Source organism: Colias croceus, chromosome 1, assembly GCF_905220415.1.
Source record: "Colias croceus chromosome 1, ilColCroc2.1".
NCBI classification, from domain to species: domain Eukaryota; kingdom Metazoa; phylum Arthropoda; class Insecta; order Lepidoptera; family Pieridae; genus Colias; species Colias croceus.
The window spans coordinates 5,266,208-5,288,724 of record NC_059537.1 but is presented as its reverse complement, the minus strand read 5'-3'; the positions used below and the strand labels follow the sequence as shown (position 1 = coordinate 5,288,724).

The 22,517-nt window shown below is 32.5% G+C and overlaps 2 protein-coding genes across 2 annotated transcripts; both read right to left on the bottom strand.

Moving 5' to 3' along the window:
• Window positions 1-1,856: 1,856 nt before the first annotated feature.
• On the bottom strand, window positions 1,857-16,592 carry LOC123697245 (protein hook). Its single transcript, XM_045643693.1, has 14 exons — window positions 16,358-16,592; window positions 15,976-16,128; window positions 13,906-14,022; window positions 11,536-11,630; window positions 10,517-10,642; window positions 8,332-8,622; window positions 7,913-8,050; window positions 6,918-7,031; window positions 6,394-6,574; window positions 5,959-6,089; window positions 5,440-5,548; window positions 4,632-4,796; window positions 3,905-4,055; window positions 1,857-3,083 (listed from the first exon to the last, which is right to left on the bottom strand). The coding sequence occupies exons 1-14, from the start codon at window positions 16,443-16,445 to the stop codon at window positions 2,879-2,881; spliced, it is 2,064 nt and encodes a 687-aa protein (XP_045499649.1). The 5' UTR covers window positions 16,446-16,592; the 3' UTR covers window positions 1,857-2,878.
• A 646-nt stretch (window positions 16,593-17,238) lies between these two features.
• LOC123697238 (probable RNA helicase armi) lies at window positions 17,239-21,686 on the bottom strand. Its single transcript, XM_045643681.1, has 6 exons — window positions 21,492-21,686; window positions 20,993-21,416; window positions 20,497-20,900; window positions 20,160-20,312; window positions 17,723-20,005; window positions 17,239-17,614 (listed from the first exon to the last, which is right to left on the bottom strand). Exons 2-6 carry the CDS (start codon window positions 21,183-21,185, stop codon window positions 17,285-17,287), a joined length of 3,363 nt encoding a protein of 1,120 aa, XP_045499637.1. The 5' UTR covers window positions 21,186-21,416; window positions 21,492-21,686; the 3' UTR covers window positions 17,239-17,284.
• Window positions 21,687-22,517: the final 831 nt, after the last annotated feature.

The window sequence follows — 22,517 nt, the reverse complement described above, 5'->3', positions numbered from 1 at the left end:
AAGGATAAGTAATCACTGTGTTACTTATACTATATATAATATTCATTTTACTATTTACAATTTTTTTGCAACAATCTACCATGGTGCCTCCTTTTCCCAACGAACCTCAAATAGAACGTTAAATGTAAACTTGATAAAAACCAAATACATATTATCAAATTCATATAAATACCCAAAAGTGTAATAAATATGAAAGCATCTATTAAAAATATTAGTTTACTAATCCTACTTAATATTATAAATGCGAAAGTTTGTATGGATGTATGGATGTTTGTTACTCTTTCGCGTAAAAACTACTGAACCGATTACAATGAAATTTAGTACAAATATAGTGCGTAACTTGGATTAACACATAGGATAGTTTTAATTTTAATTTATCCCGGAAATCCCACGGGAACGGGAACTATGCGGGTTTTCCTTTGCAAACGCGGGCGAAGCCGTGGGCGGAAATCTAGTTATTTAATATAAGTATTAAAAAAGGATAATATAATATAAGTAATAAATTTATTAGTTACTTATCTTTTAAGCGGACTCATGTTGATGTAATTTCACTTACTTCGATGACATTTTAATTATTTTAAATAAAAAATTGCGTATGGCACCCATTTAACAACGAATAAAACGTCTTGCAATAAAAAAAATTATGTCTGATGGATCTATCTAAAGGCAAAAGATTAAAAATTACGCGTTAAAAAATTACTAAAGTTAAGTATATCGCTTCCTGTGCAGATAAGATGCGCACTAATAAACGCAACCACTGCGGCCAGCCAGACAGCCCGGACTCTAACCGAAATAGCAAGAGAAACAGCATATCAAAAACCCAACTATACTAAAATGACTTTTTTTAAAACGTTGGTAGTTCCCGTACCATATATTAATATTCACACTTGATGTGACTTGTGTCGCGTTATTTAAATATATTTTTGTTCCGATACTGCAATAAACTAATAATTATTATATGCGTACATGACACAAAACCCAAGTCTATTTTTATGAATTGGTAGGTATTCAAAAAATTTCTGATTTCTATTAGCTCATCTATCATCTTCAATGGCTTAGTGAGTTTATAATTGATTTTATATTTCTACGATGATCTAAAAGCAATAATGAAAATATATTACTTATTAGCTGAATTACAATAACTAATCATCAAATTTATAGTCATTTAATAAAAATATACCATACAGAAGTAAATTAAAATGCTATTTACCGTACTTTATTTAGCGTGGACAAGAAAGATTTTTAATATTTTGTTACATATGTACTATCTCCCTTTTAAAACAGGTGTGCAAAAAGTTAAATTATTCAAGTTGCATTTAAAGCGTATGATGGTTTAAATAATTAATGAATGGCGTGTTTGAAGATGAATACTGAATATAAAAGCAAAGCATATAGTCCCATATTAACATAAATCACCTAACTTTAACGCTAATAGGGTGTATCACTGATCACGATACGTTTTTTATTGGACAAAAATTAGCGATACCTGCTCGCGATTAGAAAATTATTAACATTATTAATAACTCTTTTCAATGTTTAAAATAAATATGTATTACTACTGTAATCAAAACTTAGGCTCCGCGCAGACAGAGAGAGTTCTGCGTTCCGCGTTCTTTGTGATGCGAAGGATCTATAGCGCCGGCGCACACAGAACGCAGTCAGACCGCGGTGCTGCGCTATAGATCCTTCGCATCACAAAGAACGCGGAACGCACAACGCACAACGCAGAACGCAGAACGCGGAACGCAGAACGCTCTCTGTCTGCGCGGAGCCATATGGAATAATGAATTGTTGAAATGGTAATTACTAATTATTCCTATTCTTTTAATCATAAATAAACAACGATAAGAGAAACGATTAGAAGTAAAACAATAAAAACCGTTTAAAAATTGATAAGAAATAGTGACAGAAAAATTAAAAGAAGATAAGAGATTTGAAAGCAATCTTAAATAATATATTTTACTCATTTCAACGTTATGCTTGCTACGAGAATAATATGTAAACTGGACAAGGTAATCGCATTTAATAATTATCTATTAATTACTTATTATTTAAAAATTCATTTAAGTTAGTAGTCGACTACTTTGTGTTTGATTTAAATAAATTTAGTGACACCGTCTAGCGGAGTCAGAGCGCAAGATAGAAAGATTTTTAATTTTTAGTTTGTGATAAAATAAAATTCAACTTTTGATTAGACACATTAGACGCGACACCATAAAATTCACTTTATTTATATTGTCTACCTTAATCATAAGGATAGGTGACACCCTGTGTTATTATGAATTAATTTATTATTTAATTACAATTACATATTATATTATAATTCCATCATCATTTCCCAACATATTATTCAATCATCAGCTCGACGCACATAGCTATCGTAGTAATTCGTGATATTCTAGTATTGACGTATAATAAACAACTGGACGCACAAACTCGCAAAAATTGTCCGAAGCAAAACTCTGCCTAATCGTATTTTAGGTAGAGTTTTCTAATGAGCGATATAATAGACTTTGAACTTTAATACCACGAAATAAGGTGTTAATTTTAATGAATTTTTTAATGCTCGAACCCTTATTTACGATGGTTTAAGCTATTGTGAGTCTTTTTACCAGACTCAAACGCTTATTACAACTAGTCTTCAGTTGTTGATAGATTTTGAACATTACTGCCAGGGAATAAGGTGTTTTTTTAATGAACGCCGCTCTGATGTTTTTACGACTATTTCATAGTACGTCAAAGTTCATAACAATTCAGTGCAACGCAACCACGTGCCCAACTACCACGCGGCTGCTACTAGACGCTAATCATTCGCGTTGACACGTCCATCGTCCGCGACGTCCACGCTCCAACTGAACTATATCATATTGTATACAAGTTAGTGCGCAGGCGCGGGGGAATGCCTCGGCCTCGGTGGTTGCCGCCTCTGCCTCGCGAGGAACGAATTTCCCGCAGAACGTAACGCGAACTTCGCCTCAACCGATTCGCGATGACACCTCGCACTCAGCTGGTACCACGCGGCTGCTACCAGGCGCTGTTCCTGTGCTGTCATGCGACCGTCCTCCGCGACGCCCGCGCTCCAACTGAATCATAATAATTCATTTGTTTATTTCTGTTGTAATTGGCAAATGTTATAATCTGTATTTTGGTTATTGTATAGTCTGTATGGTATCACTGTAAACTGCAATTGTCTTTGCCTTCCTCCTGTCTCTGTGATTTGTGGTGTAATGTCGTGTGCGCACAATGTAGTTTGTAATAAAGTATTATAAAAATAAAAATAATTTGTGTTTCATTATACTTACAATTATTTCAACAATTTCATTACACATTAAACATAAAAAAACAACTATTAATTCAAAATAAAACGTATTCAGAGTCTCTCCATCTTTCATGTTAATATAATTTGTGAAGTATTTACTTTAATTTCTTCGACCATTATTACCTGTTAAATTTTTTCGTTGTTTTGCATTACGAGTGGACACATGTGGTTTTAGATACATGCATCAAACTCAAACATTTATTTATTCAATTAGACTTCTTTTAGAAGCTCTTTCGAATAGTCATTATAATTTTTATTATTATTTAGTACAAAAATACATCATCAAGATATGCATTCATAACCTAGTTTATTTTGCATACTCGATGTACATATCAAATGAAAAAATTGGTTGTAAAGTTGTTGTGTAAAGTCGGTTTACTGACGATAGTTGAACGTGACTACGTGTTAAAGTCGATTTTGCTTCTTTGTCGCTCGTTCCACGCTCTCGCTTGCACTTCAAGCCTTACATGGAACGCCTCAGAGCGAGGTAACGCCGCATGAGTCATGTTTTTTTCGTGCGTACAGCCGGCTCTATCGAATTATAAGACGTTGTCACGTCAAAAAGTACAACAGTATATAACTCACTCGTGCCGGTGTGTGGCGGGTGTTGCATCACCCCTTGCAGCCGCGGCGCTGGTGCCGCTGGTGCCGCTGGTGCCGCTGGTGCCACTTGTACCACTCGTGTTGGGAGCCCCGCGGGAATAGTTCAGTGTTATGTCCGACAGCGATTGTTGACCTGCGAAATGTATAAGTATTATTATTAGTGCTATGAGATTACATTATAAAGATAATAAATATGCTATGTGTCCAACTTTTTCTATCTAATAAAGCGAAAATGTAGTGCAGTAGTATGGTGTGTAGTGTAGTAGTAGTTTTTTTTCCACTTTCTATTTTTTTTTCTGTTCAAAATTATGTCGTTATATAGAATGCGTGACAAATAATTTCGACATTACAAAAAGTAACAAGACAGAAATTATCAGACACACATTTGGAAACCAAATCTATCTATATGCATTAATTTAGAAAAAAAAATTGTTTGTCTGTAAAGTCGGTTTACTGTCGATAGTTGAACGTGACAACGTCCGATTGTGCTTCTTTGTCGCTCGTTCCGCGCTCTCGCTCGCACTTCAAGCCTTACATGGAACGCCTCAGATGAGTCAGAGCGAGGTAACGCCGCACGAGTCATGTTTTTTCGTGCGCGCAGCCGGCTTTATCGAATTATAAGACGTTGTCACGTCAAAAAAACAAACCTCCCTAATATAACATAATATATTTTCCCCTAATACAAAGTTCAACGGATAATATCACTGACCGGTAGTCCTGGGGTCGAGCGATTTGATGACCTCCTTGGCCTTCTCGACGCACTTCTTGTACTTGTCCTCAGTGGCGAGCAGCTCGGCCTCGCGCGCCGCCAGCGCCTCCTGCAGCCTGCCCGCGCGACGCTTCTCCTCGGCCAGCGCACCTTGCAACTCTTCCACTGGACAAATAATTATAAGTTAAAAAAAGAGTGTGTGTACATAATATGTACACGCGTTAGAAGTTATACTTCTTGGGCGTATGGAATAAAAATACTAGAATATACAACTTGAACATGGTTATCAATTTTCATACCACCTAGAACTAACTTCATGCTGTTAAATTTAGGTGTCGGTGTGCGCGCGCATCGTAAAAATTCACTCTCATCTTTTTTCTCCATCGCGCCAAAAGAAGGATAACTTCAAAAAAACCGGTCAAGTGCGAGTCGGGAAGCTAAAGAGCTACTGCAAACCGTACATATTATAAGTTATTAAAAGAAATGGTCAAGTACGAGCGAAAGAGCTACTGCGAAAAAATGGTCACCCATCCAATTTTTGACCGCGCCGACCGATGCTTAACCTCCATTGTTATTATGTGACGTTATAGCGGCAATACATCACCTCTGAAAATTTCAACTATCTGATAGACAGACGAACGGACGGACGGACAGACAGACGTTTAACCTTTTGGGTAAGGGACTAACGCATACAGACACACATTTGTTATAATTCTTGGAAACGATATTATATTTTTTATTCTTTAATAATTTCAAATGCATTTATAATTGATTTATTGTTTACGTGATAAACGTGTTTAATACATACATTTCCTCTGGCTATCCTCGATGGCTTCTAGCTGCATTATCCGCTGGTTCGCCTCGCGATTCATCGCCCGCTGCTTTTCTAGCCTTGCGGCGTAGTCTTCTAAAAGAGCCTGCAAATAAAAAAATGTTAAACTTAATAAATTTTATCACTGAAATACTATTTATTTATTTATTATTTGATAAGTATAGGCCATATTTCCTTATCCCGCGACAACCTGGACGTACTTTTTTGTGAAACAACAATCAAAACAAAATTTTAAGCATAGTGCACTAAACCAAGACATAATTCTTGCAAAATCATGATTCTCTTTTAATAATCATCTAATATAATACCGATATCTCTCTTGAAACAACACGAAATCACGTTGTAGTTGTTTACGCTCTTAATATATTATTATACTCAACGCTCGCGCACTTAAATATATCATCTAAATATTTTCTACCCTTGGTAAAGTTAAATTTATGGCTGATACCAGTTATTAAAAAAAGACAATAATTTAAACAGTTATATTTTGGTTACCTGAACAGAAGCCTGGTCGGCTTGCGCGCCTTGGTTTTGCTTCAATAATTTATTTTCATGTTCCAACCGAATCAATCGCTCTTTCAAATCGTTAGGAATTAATTCTTGTGATACGTTATCTTCACTCGCACCTGGAATACATAATACTGAACATGTCAACCAAGAGACTGACATTCTAATAAATCTATTTACACTGATCCTTAAAGTTTAACATCCTTTAAAAATTTATGATCATTTGGAGGTACTATACAGACTAAAAATAACGTAAAATTAATCAAGAGCCAGATTTTCTAAATGATGCTGACTGACTGAAACTGCTTATCCACTGCTTAAAATTTGCTTAAAAAAAGAACGTTGCAATTATTAATATTTTTCCACCTCGTAAAAAACTCATTATTTTAATAAAAATAACGATTTTTTTAACAAAAATCTCACCAGTAGTAATAGTGGAACAGCGTAATTCATCGATAGTCTCCTTGAGTGTGTCCCGCTCTTGCAGCAGTGCGTCTCGCTCGCGCTGTGCGGACGCCACTTGACTGCTCAGTTTCTTATTGTCTATTTCGAGTCTGTCTGCTTTTGTTACTTCCGCGTCTAATTTCTCATTTAAATCGATAACCTGGAAAAAATATTTTTTATAAACTTTGTTCGGAAAAAAATCTATGAAAATGAATAGAAAGCACAAAATAAGGCATTTTTAAACCTCTATAATTATTTTTGTCTTAATAAATTTAATGTAATCATCATCAAAATTCAAAATCATTAAATCAAAAAATAAAATCAGAGATATGCTCATTGCTCATATTACTATAAAGCCATATGCCAACAACGCATTACATTTTTAACTAAGATTAATCTCTATCTATACTAAATACAAGTACAATAATTAGGAGTAATACAAAAGAGATCAATAAATAATAACAAATAAACAAACATAACAAATTATAATATGAAATATTTACCTGTTTCTTATAAATATCCAATTGCGCGCGAATAGCGTTCGCTCGCGCGGCCGCTTGTTCGTGTTCGATTGCGCGCTGCACGTGCTCTGTGTTCGCTCGCTCTAGTAACTTCACCTATAATAAATAAAAAAAACTTAAAAAAAAACAGTGCATTATATATTTTAACATGTTGGCCAAGACACCGTTTACCAAAATTAAAGGTATGTCGATTGCTCTCTTAACATTTACAGTTTTTTGAGGTAAATAGATTATTAAGTTAGTTTAAATGAACATCCATGCATCTAAAATGAATTTATCATTTGTTTCAACTTACATGTCTTTACCCTGACCGCAAAAAATAACTCAAAGGCTTCATGCTTTAAGAAAATGTAAATAAGTCAACAAATAGTCCATGAGAATTTTTTCTCACTACACTTTTTAAGATTACACACAATCATCTAATTTGTCACGTACAATTTGAGAAATCTTTGAAACCATAAAACCAAATTTGCTCATAACATTTCACGCGCCGATTGCCAAATGTTGGATCATTAAGGTCAACCGTTCTTATTTCCTTATTTGAGTTCAATTTTCATAACAAATGTCAAGTAAAATAATGATGTTGTCTCTTGAAGAATCAAGTTTCATCACATCATTACAATTTCAAATCAAACGTATCAACGGAGTCACTGAACCATCTCTAATTGTAAACAATTCTTGGCATTTTCTTTCATATATGCACATAGAACAAATTTTACTTTCCAGACGACTATTATTGAAATATTATGCATTTTTTCTGTACATGTCTTTTTAACCAAATTCATAAAACAAAGTAGTGACTTGTATTTAAAATTTTGAACCAAAAATTATGTTTTATTTTGCTCCCGCATTCTTTGTAAGCGATTCCCCAATAGATTTTTTGCGGTAAATCCCAATTTTTCAAAACCAAAAATAACCTTAAAGTTAAACAATACAGTAAAATGTGGAGCTTTTCTTAACCAAACCCAATTTATTACCTGTCTCCGCAAATCAACGTGTTCTTCCATTCTCTTCTTGTACGAAGCAACTGCCGCTTCTAGAGCCGCCGCCTTCGCAGCTGTTTCTCTTAAAGCGTCTACTTCATCTTTTAACGCTACGTTTTCGGACGCTGCCATCTGAAATACGCAAAATATTAATAATTTTATACAAAACGTTAAATGTAATGCAAGGTTAAATCGTTTAATTATTGCATGCAGTTAATTTTAATTTACTTTATACAATTGTTAAAATGTGTTCAATCAATCAGGTATCTCAGCAAACCTTCAAGTTCTTAAAACGGTTAGTTAATTTCTAACAAGCAGTGAAAAACAAATAAAAATGATGTTTTACGATAGCAAACTTCCTATTTCGGTATGTTATCGAAATAATAATAAGCAATGTAATCAAATTTACACACCTGTAACTCTTCATTCTTCAGCTTCAAGATGGCCACCTCTCGCTCCAAAGCATCGGACCTTGCTCTTTGATCGTCCCTTTGCAACTCTACTTTATCCAGTTCATCTTTCAACGCATCTAACTGAGCTCGCATATTGCTATATCGCAAAGTACCCGCATGTGCCGGCCCTAGGGATGTACCCCCATCGTCCAAGTCACCACCTTCCTTGTTCTCGATATCTGCTGCTCGAGCCGCAGCTAAGCGACTCACTTCGCTTAGTAGCGTCATGTTCTCCTCTTGGAGAGCTTTTACCTGATTAAAAGTATAGGAATGAAGGTAGGTATGCAATGAAATCAGAACCTTTCGATGTTTTGGGAACGTTGCTTGATTGAATTTTTAATTGAAATAATTGTCCTGTGTAACTGATATTACTTTTAAGTAATAATTTTAGCGGAAACGAAAATGATCATGAAAGATTCATAAAAACTAAGATGCCATAATTGGCTAAGGCACATACATTGTAGGAATTGCCAACCTGTTTTTTATAGCACAAAAATAATCACTAATTTAGATGATTATTTATAATTATAACTTTTGCCTAACTATATGACTCAAAAATTACATCACTACAACTTTAAAAAAGAGGACGAAAATGGAAATCAACGAGGTTTGATACTAAATGTATGTACCAATAAATTGTAGCCCTTGGTAATCCAATTGGTTATAAAGCAAAACATATACACTCAGCTATAACTGGTTAAGTGTATTTGAAAATATTTAAGGATATGTCGCAACTTACCCGCAACTCTTGGTATGTGAATTCAATTTATGCGATATACGGAAAAGTTAAATACGCTTTAAAATGAATGTTTTCAAATACGAAGCTAACTCTTTTATTATTTCAAATAGTTTTATATAAAGTCCTAGATAGCGAATGTATGGAACATTACTGAACTAATAAGTGAAATGATTTAAAGACTGCATACTGCTGTGATACTGTATAGTGTAATTGGACCTTATAAATGACAGAAATGAGTTTCAAAAGAGACCGTGCCGATTTTTGATAACCGGTGACAAACTGATTTGTTCTGATTTTGACGAAATACTAATAATAAAAAAAACTCCTCAGAATATACAGTGATTATTATCTTCTAACATATAGGTATATTAACGCGAACAATCACCTTTTAATTCAACGAATAATTTATCGATATTTGGTTAATCAGCTGTGTAAATGTATAATTTAATGTTTAGAGAGCGAAAGTTTATAATTATAAAATTAAAATTCATATAATATAAATATTTTCGTAGGAAATATTTTGGTTACGTGACTCAAAATTTCAAGATGGGTATTTGGCCATTATTTCATGCTCTACTTTTTTTAAAACAAAACTGTACTTAACTAACATAATTAGTTCTTTTAGTTCATTTTGTATACCTAGTCATTTTTATAGCTCCAATGAAATAAGTGAATGGGAATTTACAATTAACCACGTTCTACAAAGACTGGAGTATACTTAAGTTTGTTTAGAAATAATACCCATCAAAAATATGTTTGAAAGTGTAACAATCATAATAAAACAAATAAAATACATGAACTACCTAGTGGGATTATGACATGTTCCTACGCAAATTAGGTCACGTTGTGTGGGAAAATTAAAGAATCACCTACAGGAGATTAGGACAATATTGCAGATTGTTTTTATGGGCCTTGTACGAGAGTCCTGCTTTATTGATCTTAGTAGCTTTCCGTACGAATATAAACACATTAAAGTACCCTCTTTCGATCATAGTGTGTCATGCTATCGCATCGTCATAGTTAATTTCCTCTAAAGTGCAAGCCCTAAAAATGGGATTAAATTTGGTAATGATATTCGTGTCGATAAGACAGGAACCAAAATATAAATGGCAATTTTTAGAAGATCGAATTTCAAAGATCGAAGGTGAATATAAATTCTTTCCACAGGCATCTAAAATGTAGAATTATAATTCCCTCATGAATCTGGACTGGAAGGCCAGAACAAGAGTATTGATAACCTAGACTAGGTTATCAATACCCTTGTTCTGGCACTATGGATGGGATGAATGAATGGGAATCCAACTGATATTTTAGGATCTTTGTCAAAAAAAAACCGTACGCGTCTCATTTTCGATTTGCAACGAATGGTCAATATTCCTAAGAAATAAACAATTAAAAATGACTCACTTGCGCATCAAGCTCGTGACATCTCTGTGCGAGGGCCTCTTTCATGTCCACATCCGCCTCATCCTGTGCGGGTCCATCCAAATGCAAGCTCCCGCGGTTTTGACCCAACGTGATGTTTTCCAATTCCTTTCCAAAACAAACACTCACTTCCTTAACACGGCCTTTGATATATCACATTATATTCCAATTAGCATTTATTTCCAAAAAATTCATAAAATAAATGCAAATTCATTACTTATAAACAAGACACACATCGAACTAAAAACGTCCATTTATTTGTAAGATGTCACAAATAAAGACGATATACATGTGCACTCGTTACATCACAACTTTCGCGCCAAATATCCGCACACGGACCGCGCACTGAAGGAATATTATTTATTTACTAAACACCGCGTATACGCTGCACATGTTAACAGTCTTACATCCGCAAGTGTCCGATATTAACTAACTACATTACATACTCTGCAACAATTCGTGTTACAAGGACATTAGGAATGCGTATCTAAACGGCTAGGCATGCATACTACCAGCGGCGGCTTACGAGCATGCACCTTTGAAAGTGCACTTGAGCAAGATTTGCTAATTCTCTTATTGCGATAATTTATAACAATCATTTACGCCCTGCTTACAATTGTATTACGTAAAGTAATAATTCAATTTCAGGCGCTAGCGCCTACAGCTCGCTATGTGGAGCATCTGACATAATCTAGACGTCTTAGAAATCTTAAACTAAGTCATGTTTACAACTTTCAAAATTTTTAATTATACTTATGCTATTCTAAATGCTATTTATGGAAAGTTCATATGGATCGACCTCATGGAATCTGTAAATACCTAATACGTAAGTTGAATAAAAAGATTTTACATGTTCGTGTTTTCAAGCCGGTAAGTAGCGTTGGTTACATAAGGCGTCTAATCTCCAATTAATCCAATTAATGGCAAAAACCTTAAAATAATTACCAGTATGTATTTTATTAATAAGTGTTTACGTTATACATAATTACAAGACAGCATACCTGTATCGCTTGCATTATACATCGCTGGCAAGACAGCTCTAACTCCATAATTCGCGTGATGTACTCCTCTTTTTTGATGCAGTTGACTGCACAGCCTGATAAAAATATAATTATAGTCAATACGCTGCATTATATCTTGTTTTTGTTCAAGTAAACATTAAAGTTCCTGGATATGAATAGTTATAAGATCGCTATAATTGTAATGGTGAGGTCAAACACCGAGATTCCTTACTGCAATTAAATCGTACACTACACTTCTTTTGCATGGCAAATTATATTCAATTTAATATTCATTATATAACGAAATCAATCAGTTAAGCAATTTGTACTTTTAGATGTTCGTGCCTCCAATTATTAATTTATCCTCCAATTATTAATCTATCCAACATACACAACAACAACATTGCTGCCTAACCATCACCTCTTTAATCATTGCCTCCGCTCTTCACATCAAATTTGATGGTATGGCGTTACAGTTAATGTAAGATGTAAGATTTATTTTGCATAAGTAAGTGATAGTATTGATATGAAGTATGAAAATTTCCAATTTAATACAATTAGTCTGACACACTTTGTTACGCTCGATATTTAATAGCTGCTCAATAAAACAGACCTTGGCAAGTTTAAACTTTTATTTCGCAATTAAATTGCATATTCACAAGAATAGCTTTCATAATTAAATAAGTACCTTTTCCACATAAAAAAGGTGGGCAGGAATTTCGTCACTTCTTAAAACATTTTAGGGAGAGTGCAAAAATTACAAAAAAAAAACATTAAAAACTGCTGTAAAAAAAATTTTGTTAAAAAATGTTTGAGACGATTTTAGTTTCTACTTTTAAGATTCTACTTGCAAATAACAAGAAATCGATTTGACCAACCAAAAATTTATATGCACATAGATTATTACTTTCTAAATTTCTATGCTTATGAATTATTATGTATATTTAACTGCACCATATACTTCGTCACGCAAAACGGGTGTTTGTTAGAGAACACCATTATGATAGCAATACTATATAATGGAATAAATGAGGAATAATTTTCATATAATGCCGAAAAATATTATGTAGTGTTTTTAAATTTCAAGTCTAAATTTAAAACACTACATTATTTTTCACTCACAAAGTATACCAATATTAAAGTCAATGTTTTCATGCTAGATTTACTTACGTACATTTAGTGTTCTCCTTAAGGGAAGCCACACAACAGTTGTAGGCTAGATATTATAGCCGCACAATCATATTTAACAACTTATATTTCTTTGAATTACACAACCCGGTTAAAGTGTGTTCTTTGTTCTTATTTATTATGTTTGTACTTATTACAATACTAATAATACTACCTTCTATTCAATAGAATTCAATATACTAATGTTGTATTGGGAAATATCTCAAAAAAATATCTTATTTTTTAAACATTTGGCCCCAGAACATGATCATTAATATTTTTTTCTTCTGTGTGACATCTATCATACCTAATATATAAGAGAAAAATATTTAACATAGGAGAAACTTAATCCCATAGTCATCACAAGGAAAAAAAGTGGAAAAATCTAAGGACCTTACATTTATGGACCACATTTACAGTACAGTTAAGAAAATCTATATCTATACATAATATAATAAATCTGTAGAAGGGTCAATTCTGTACATTGAAAATATTGAAAAAATAAATAGCAGGGGGTGTATACTGGATCGATACCAAACCCAAATATGTGATTAAAAAATTTTTTGTCTGTCTGTCTGTCTGTCTGTCTGTATGTTCAGGCATCACGTGAAAACTAACGGTTCGATTTCGATGAAACTTGGTATTATTATACTTTATTATCCTGGGCATAAAATAGGATACTTTTTATCCCGGAAAAATACGTAGAAAAAATAAATCTTAATTTTCCCGCGCGGACGGAGTCGCGGGCGGAAGCTAGTTTCTAATATATTTGGAAGTATACTTTACATTTTATAAGGTTTCTCAACCTTGAGGTTTAATTTTCAGTTTGTTAGGTAACTATAATCTCTTTTGTCTATTCTACAAATACATATTGAACAGACATGATATGCAATCAAAGAAGGCATAAATCATTACATATTTTTATGTTAAACTAATTAGTTATTCTTATTTTTGGAACGAAGTTACTTATCGCGCGTTGCGAAAGGGGTTAGACGGAAAAAATTAAGACAAAAAGTTGCTTTTTGCTAGCGTGCGGCGAGCGCGTGTTACTATCTCTCTTTCTCATAGAGAAAGGAAATTTGTTCCATCCGGGTGTCCCTTGACACCACTCAAGTTTTTTTTCTTATTACTTTTTTTATTAATCAAGTATAGTATGATATTTCAAAATAACACTTCGCAATAAACGTATAATTGAACACTTACTAAGCACTAGCTGTAACAGCCTGCCCATATCTCCTGGATCGGCATGTTCAGCAATGTTGATGACGTCAGGCCTTGAGAATTCTTGTAGACTTAAATTAAGAATATCTTGATGGTAATCTAAAACAATATAAATTATTATAAAATATTTATTTATATTTGGTTTGGTAGTACTAATTTGAATTATTTTAAATTCAGTTTTATCCCGAGATCTTTACTATCACATTGATATACAAAAATAACAGTCACTTTCATTATTTTAATATAATACATTTACATAATCTCAATCTATTCAATTTCGAGCGAACGTGGGAAGTCCTTTTAAAAATGATTAATTTAATTTGTGTTTGTTAAATTAGATGATAGGGGTTTATCTGATTTCTTCTAATCTAAGTCCAAATAGTCTCAACATCGGGGGATCGCATTTACAGAGAATTCATTAAGGATGTCAACAAATTATAGGGGGCGATTCTCCTTACACAATCCTATTACAAAGCTTAAACACTTATTTATTTATTTTATTTATTACTCTTTAACAAAACTATACATGGGAAACTTATTGCTAACTTATACAAAACAAAACAAGAAAAGTATAGTTTATTAGGCGGCCTTATCACTTAGAAGTGATCTCTTCCAGGCAACCTGGGCAAAAGGTAACAAGCTTACTGAAATTACGATGGTAGGTAGAAAAAAAGGCAAGTAACAAAAAACAAAACAAGATAAATAAATAAATAATAATAATTAAAATAGATATACATATAGATAGATATATAATAAAAATACCTACATAATATAGATAAATATACTACACTCGAATATATACAATTAATTCAATAATAATATATACAATTTATACATATACTTATATGACTATAAATTAAATACATGATACATATTATTAAATACATACATACTACATAAAACAAATATAAAATACTACAAATACATGCTGTGTATAGTTAATAATATATAAATACATAGTTAATGTGCCGAGTTGAAAGCAGTAGTGAGAAAGTGTCGTCGCAAGAGGTTTTTAAATGAAGATATATTTTTAGCTTGTCTAATAGGTAGTGGCAAAGAATTCCAAAGATTGACAGCAGTGGCAACAAACGATTTAGCGAGGAAGTGAGTATGTCGAACAGGAACACTCACTTACAATGTAGTTAAAGTCAATATTTAGGTAAACTGTTAAAATTCTGATTCAAGTGTTTTTGGATGTACAAATCTTTTCCTTTGCAAATATTATGTATGGAATAGTGTTAAAAATATAAGGAGTTTGTGTTGTTAGTTAACCCATTGAGCCCCAAGCGGCCTGATCGGTCCACGACACAATAGATTTTCTATTGTGTCTGTGATTCCGGGTCCTGAGTTAGTAACAAAATACAAAGCTTTTTTGTGTCCATTTCTAATTTGCATAGCTAGGTAACTTAAAAATGTTGGTTAAAACAATGCAAAGCTGCATGTCTAATGCGACTACTGTGTGTTAACTTAACAACAAGCAGTAAGTTTAATATCTTTCAAAACTTCTCCCAAATAATTTGTTTTAGGTAGTTTTTGTAAAATGTCCTTTTCAATAATTATTACTATAACTCAAATCTAGAGCCCTACAGTTAACTTACTTTATATGTGAATAAAGAACTGTTTAATATACACTTCTTGACAAAAGACTAAGAATCCTACAAAGATCCATTAGTTCAACTAATAAATAGTAAAAACTGTATGTTGACTATTGCATATTTAATGTTTACTGCATACTTTAACACAATAATAACAAAATGAAAATTTAATTATTAATCCTCACATATTTTATTCCAAATTGAGAAAAAACATTTTGAATGGAGAGTCGAAAAATAGAATTCCTCAGTCTTATGGAGAAATAGCGACCATTACAAAAATGTCACACTTCAACATTTCTACACTGTTATCAAACCATTTGCTTTTTCAATAAGGAAAATAAGTTTTTGTTGGATCTATGCCTTATTTTCATATTATTAGACCTGTTAGACATATTATCCAACCATCAAACCATTATTATTTGATACACATCAAGTGTCTTTATCACAAATTACATACCAACAACTCCCTCTAATATTTTCTTTAAATTGCTGACTTTCAAGCGCCAGTTTTGACCCACATCCGTTTTTATTTTTGAATTCCAATTGGGTGTGAAATATTCAGGTGCAATCTGGCTTAAAGCTTCTGCTATTGCAACACCATCAGATAGTTCTGTAAGGAAAACAACAATTATCAGGCCTTTACTTAGTTCACAAATAACAGCATTTACAAAAAACAGATTGACATTGAATTCACTAAGATCACTGTTACTTTCTCAATCTAATTGACAATGATATGTGAATAATGACAACATAATTAGTCCTTTTCTTTATGAATATCGCAATAAATAATCAAATATACATCATCGACGGATAAAATTAAGATAAAACATTAAACCTACCTAGAGGATTTCCATGTTTAGCAGTGAGATTTAGCGTTTGTAACCATTTTATTAGATTATCACACAGTACAACACCGTTTGACTCCATAATGGTGATCACCGTTATATATTATAATAAAGATAAAGGAATACAAAAAATGCAATTATTTATTCAAATAACCATGATATTAATATGTAAATAAGAATTTACAAAACAAAATTTAAAACCGCAACATACGATCCGTAACGTGTGACGTTTCCGTATTTATTTATTTTCTGACTTGGTTCTTCTGTCACTTTTGATCTGTATACCACAGATAAAATATTGTTAATTTGGTGCAGGGTGCAGCAGAAGCTGCTCGACTAGTATTTTAAAAATATATTGTTCTCCAAAAATGTATTATTTAGCTTAGAGGACGTTAGAACAAAATATTATCCAGACCATGTTTCAGAATTTTATTAAACAATAAAATAAATCGGATAAAGTCCCTTCACTGCATTACATCCACAGATTACATCACTGAATGATGAATCACTGATTCACTGATCACATTACTACAATATTCACTACACACTATGGCTTGATTGATAAATGTGATAAATGTATAATTTTAATTATGAAGGAAACTAGCTGAAGCCATATTTTATGCAACATGCATTTTTTTTTTTGTTCAAAACACAATATGACAAAATTAAATGTCTCTCCCTGACAAGAACGTCTCACCATCATCCCCGAGATCTCAGGATTATAATATACGACGATGATATTATACAGCCAAGGCTAATACACAGAACATATTATATACTCAGGGGAGGGCTAATATCAGTTCAATGCTCCAACATTTCTGATTATGCTGAATCATTTAAATTTTAAAATTGTCAATTTTAATAAAACAAAGAAAATAAGTTTTTTTTTTATTAGGTACATATAAAATAAATTTATCTTAGCTATAACTGAAATGGTAAATAGCATCCCATGTACTTATTATTTTTCACAGCATGAGTTATTACAGCATTCCATAGTGGATCTGTACAAAGTAGGATTGGATTACAAAATAAGATCAGTGATATTTGGGCTCTTGTTATAGCTACATTAACTCTTTTCGGATTTTGTATGAATCCCAGCACATGTTTAACATCATCTTTTATGAGAGATTCTGCAGATCTTACTGTACTGATAAGGATAATTGGTCTTTCTTGTCCTTGAAATTCCTCAACTGTACCAATTTTTGGTTGCGGAAGACCCATGGCATCAAAAACAAGTCTTAAGTATTTAATCTGTAACAAAATCATCAAGATTTATTATTTTCAATAAAGTTTACCTAAAATTCTATTAGAGTTTATTTATTCAAATAAAAAGGAATAAATTAATGAATAAATTATTACCTGAGCAATATAAGGTGTAATGATACCAATTTCCTCTGGTGTCACATTATTTTTATATAGTTTGCATGTTGTCAGAGCAACCATGGATGCCTCTTGGGGATTATACCAAGAAGGACTATCTTCTGCTCTTGCATTCTGACCCTTGATACCATAAACAAATATTCCTCCAGTTTTGTCTTCTGTTATATTGAAAATATCAGAAGTTGCATCTATGATTCTAGGTATCCAGGGAGCATCCTTATCAAATTTCGTTACAAGAGAGTCATCATAAAACATTTTACTTGGAAGAGACAAGACTTCTTCTAATGACCTATAATTTTCACTCAATCTTGTCACTAATCTAGCATCAAAACCATCTTTGTAGGAATCAAAGTCTTTTTGATATGGATATGTTTCAAGAAGCCTACACAAATATGATACATCCATCCCAAATTCCTTACAATATTTGGACATAACCACAGGTCCCAGTTGCATTGGGTCACCAGCAAGTACAATTTGACCATTTTCTTTATCAGTAAAGCTCATAGGTATCATTATTTCTGGTTCATTGGCTTGACCTGCTTCATCAATAATAATATGGGAAAAATGTCCTTTGGGAAAGCCCATATAATACAGACTACCTACACAATTACATGTAGCTATTGTAACTCTGTGTCTTCCTATAAAAGATTTCTGGCAGTTTAAATTCATGCCATCTTTTACCATATGCTTAGACATAGAGGTACCTTCTCTAGCTATATCCAGTGTTGCACAGTATGGTTTAATTTCATCTGGTATGTTTTCAGAATCCACTAAATAGCTTGCTATAAGGCGCACAATAGAACTTGAGAAAACATGTCTATATTGAATGAGCCTTTCAGTAATCAAGTTAGATGCACTATTTGATGGTGTTGCAACTAAAATTCTACTTTCGGGAATGTTAGTCAAAATTTGCAAGATTGTTTCTACAACTGTCACTGTCTTCCCAGTTCCTGGAGGTCCAAATATGACATATGGTAATGGACGACTTTCGCCTTTAAGGATGTTGAGAATAGTATTTTTCTGGCCATTGTTTAATTTTTTATTATACCACTGAATATTCTGAAGCTTTTCACTACTTACTTGTTCAGGTTTCTGAACAATTTTTGACGGAAATAAAACATCAGGGCCCAGATTTGATAAAACAGTATTAATTGCTTGATGAGCTCTTCTATAGACAGTTCTATTTAAATGAAATGCAACAGAAACATCACCTCCATCATATGTCTCATGAAATCTGTTATCAAATTTAAACAATACTAAGTCACCTTTTACCATATGGATGAATCCTTCATATTGTTTTTGATTTGGGTCCCAAGTATCTTTAACAATAACTTTGTCACCAACAATCAAAGATGGTCTTCTTTCACACAATCCAGTTACCTCAAGTGCTAAATATTCACCATTTCGTATTAAAAAAGCCTTTGGAGTGTCATATACCCTAACATTTATATTAGCTTGAATTTCTTCCATAAATAGTAATGTATGCCATTTATCAGTATAGTTGTGGATATTTAAATCTTGAACCAAGCAAGGTAAATGAGTTTGAATTCTTGTTATGATTTTATCATAATCATTTGAATATATAGTTTGTTCTGAATCTCCAAGAACAACGGACCATATTTTGTTTGGAATGGGATAATTGCCAATCTTAGCAACTACAAAATGGGGAGCTTTACAATTCTTTACTCCTGGAATGTAAGACTCATTATTGTTTCTCACCATTCTCATTCTTTCCAACATTTGTGTATTCTTACAATTCCCGGACATTTCCAGTCCCTGATCATCATTCAGAGGATATAATTTATCAACTACATTTATTTCAATGAATCTCTTTAATTGAAAACCTTTAAAGAGGAACACTAAACATTCTTTAGTTTCACCTAAAAACTTTGGTTGACATGTAACAGTTAATTTTATAGAATCTGAAGGGTGTAATGATTTTGGTTGGCTTATAAAGGGTTTAATATTAACTTGTGAGTCCCTTTTCTTACTGAGTATAATCCATTTATTAAGAATGTATGTATTACTGCTGTTATTTGTTATATTTAAAACAAATTTCTCTGTTTCATTTATGTCTACCTTATCAAATTTAATAGGATAGGTCATTGTAATATTCTTTTCTTGTTCTACTTTAAGACTTTCAGGTATTTCATCACTTTGCTGTGGCTCAATTGTTGGTTTATTGCAACTTTCAATAGTGACCATTTTGATAGATCGCCAAGCATTTTTCCCTTGAGTACTTTCAATGGCTTCTACCATAACCTGGAAAATTTATATTTTTTAAATAAAATACTTAAATGAATTAAAAACATCCTCACAAACTTTTGCATTTATAATATTAGTAGGATTATGATTTTTTTATGGATATCCAAATCCATTGCAACTAAATTAATATTATGAGCAAAATAGTACTTACTTTGTCTCCCACTTGAGGTATGACCCCATCAATGAGAGTACTATTATTGAAGTATATTTGTCTATCCAGGGTTCCATAACTTCCCGTCCATTCTGTGACTATTGCTGATTTTATTTTAGTTCGAACTGGCTTAAAAGATACTACTTCTAATACCTGTAAATGGAAATAGTAGGTAATAAACTTGTCTAAATAAATAATATATTTATATAATTTTTAAAATGTTCAATGGTTTTTTCTATTAGGTTAATATAAGATGGGTAATTAAACTTCACATATAATTATTTATTATTATTATTCAAACATCTAAAACAAAAACTTCTGATGGAAAAAGTTATACCTGTTTCATATGAATATCTGTTGGTTTATCCTCATTCTTTTGTACTTTACACTGCATCTCCAACCAATCTCCTTGAATTGGAATAAAAGTTCCTTCCACATCATCCAAGTTAAATACTAAATCTCCACCATCAATATACACAAGACGGTCTTGCCTATATTGCACTTGTCCCACAAGTACATGGTTTATGATATCAAATTTTTGCTCTTCCGATGTATCTTCATCATCCCAACATATACCCTGATTTTCCAGAATTCTTATAACAACTAATTTTTCATTTGTATCCTTGTAACAGAGGTATAACACTTTATCATTGACATTTAAAGTGTATGGGCATGATGAGACATCAAAATATGTCATTCCATCAATAAGAACATAATTATCACCACAGTCTGTGATGATTCCTAAAATTGTAAAATCTTATTAATATCAACAATCAGATTTATTTATTAAAATTAATAAATTCAATATTTATGAAATTGCATTTGATTTCAACCTGTTTTTTGGAAGCACACAGCATTTTTAGGTATTTCCACTACAGTTTCAAGATTTTCAAGATATTCTTCTTTTTCTGTCTGACATTGCAAATCTAGTAACTCATCCACCAAAAATTGCTCCCTGTTGTCTTCCTCATCATCATCTGCTTTACTAAAGAAATAGTTGAAAATTGGGGATAGGTAAGACCACATATTGTCTTTTTATTTTACTTTTGGACATAAAATCCTTTCTATTATTTATTGAGATAAACCTTTATCACACTCAAATTTCCACTCGGTTGCTTTAAGGTATTCTAGCTCTTTTCTCAATGATTGTATTCTTTTTTGATGAATTTCTTTTTGTGCACTTTTTAATGATTGTTCTATACTGTGACCCAGGTTTCCATGACTCAAAGACTGGTCAAAATTTTGTATTCTGGTACTCTGCAAATATTTTCAAAACATAATTATAAATAGTATCCTGTAGCTTATATCGTTTAAAATAAATAAGGTACTTACTTGAGGAGTTTCAGGGTCTGATGGTGAATATGCAGATTGTGATAAATTACTGGATGAAGACATTCTTAAAATACGTTGAACTACAAAAAGCAACGCATCTCGTCTAATTTTTAATTTGTTTAAGAGTTAACTAATAACCATTCAAGAAACAAGAAAAAAATTCAAACATATAATCAAACAATCAACCGTAAAATGATAGGTTTTTATCAAATTATTTGACAGTGACACCAATTTGACACTTACTCTGTGACAGTGACAGTTTTGTACACAGAGTAGCAATATGTTTTGTACAAACTACTAACTAGACAGTCTAAGGCCCCGTTTCCACCTGCAAGAAAACTTCCGCGAGAAATGTCCGACAGTCTGTCTGACAGCAACTTGCAAGTCTAATTCAAAAAAAGGGTTTAAAGGGTGACCATGAATTTTATTTGCCTTTTAACCATCTCACGAATTATGTATCGGGTAATTTTTTTTTTAATTGTCATCCTCGAGCACGTAAGAGATAAAACCACAGATAAAACTAATAATTACGAAAAAAAATTGTAATATTCAGCTGTAAATACGAACACTATGTATAAGTTTAGTTCTACATACACTAAAATATAAGGTAGCGTTTCATCAAAATTATAATATATACTTACTGGATATTTACTCGCTCGCTCCTCGGAATGGAAAACCTTCTCGCTCGGACCGGATTTTGCGCCATACGTACAGTCTAGTTAGTAACTTTAACGTCTTTGTATTCAGTATACCTATGTATTCTGTGGCAATAGAAATAATTATGTATATACCCCAAGAAGCTTATATCCTCTAATACACTGGAGATTGCACTATGACCATTAACTTGAAACAAGAAACTATGACATTCAATGACGTCAGTCATGTTATTTGTCTCTTTCTGTCGAGTGACCACGCTGGTTTGTAAATTCAGGATTTTTCAAAATAGAAAAAACTAAAAATCCTGGTCTATAAATAATAACGACATATATTTTTAACAGTATTTATATTATAATATTATGGTCATAC

Excerpts from the sequence above, each read along its gene's own strand:
- LOC123697238 (XM_045643681.1), bottom strand. The coding sequence starts at position 21,185 with ATGTGGTCTTACCTATCCCCAATTTTCAACTATTTCTTTAGTAAAGCA. Across the intron at positions 20,901-20,992 it reads TGTGTGCTTCCAAAAAACAG|GAATCATCACAGACTGTGGT; the intron begins GTTGAAATCAAA and ends TTACAATTTTAG. Across the intron at positions 20,006-20,159 it reads TACCTCAAGTGGGAGACAAA|GTTATGGTAGAAGCCATTGA; the intron begins GTAAGTACTATT and ends TAAATTTTCCAG.
- LOC123697245 (XM_045643693.1), bottom strand. The coding sequence starts at position 16,445 with ATGGAGTCAAACGGTGTTGTACTGTGTGATAATCTAATAAAATGGTTA. Across the intron at positions 14,023-15,975 it reads AATATTAGAGGGAGTTGTTG|ATTACCATCAAGATATTCTT; the intron begins GTATGTAATTTG and ends ATATTGTTTTAG. Across the intron at positions 4,056-4,631 it reads GCTCGACCCCAGGACTACCG|GTCAACAATCGCTGTCGGAC; the intron begins GTCAGTGATATT and ends TACATTTCGCAG.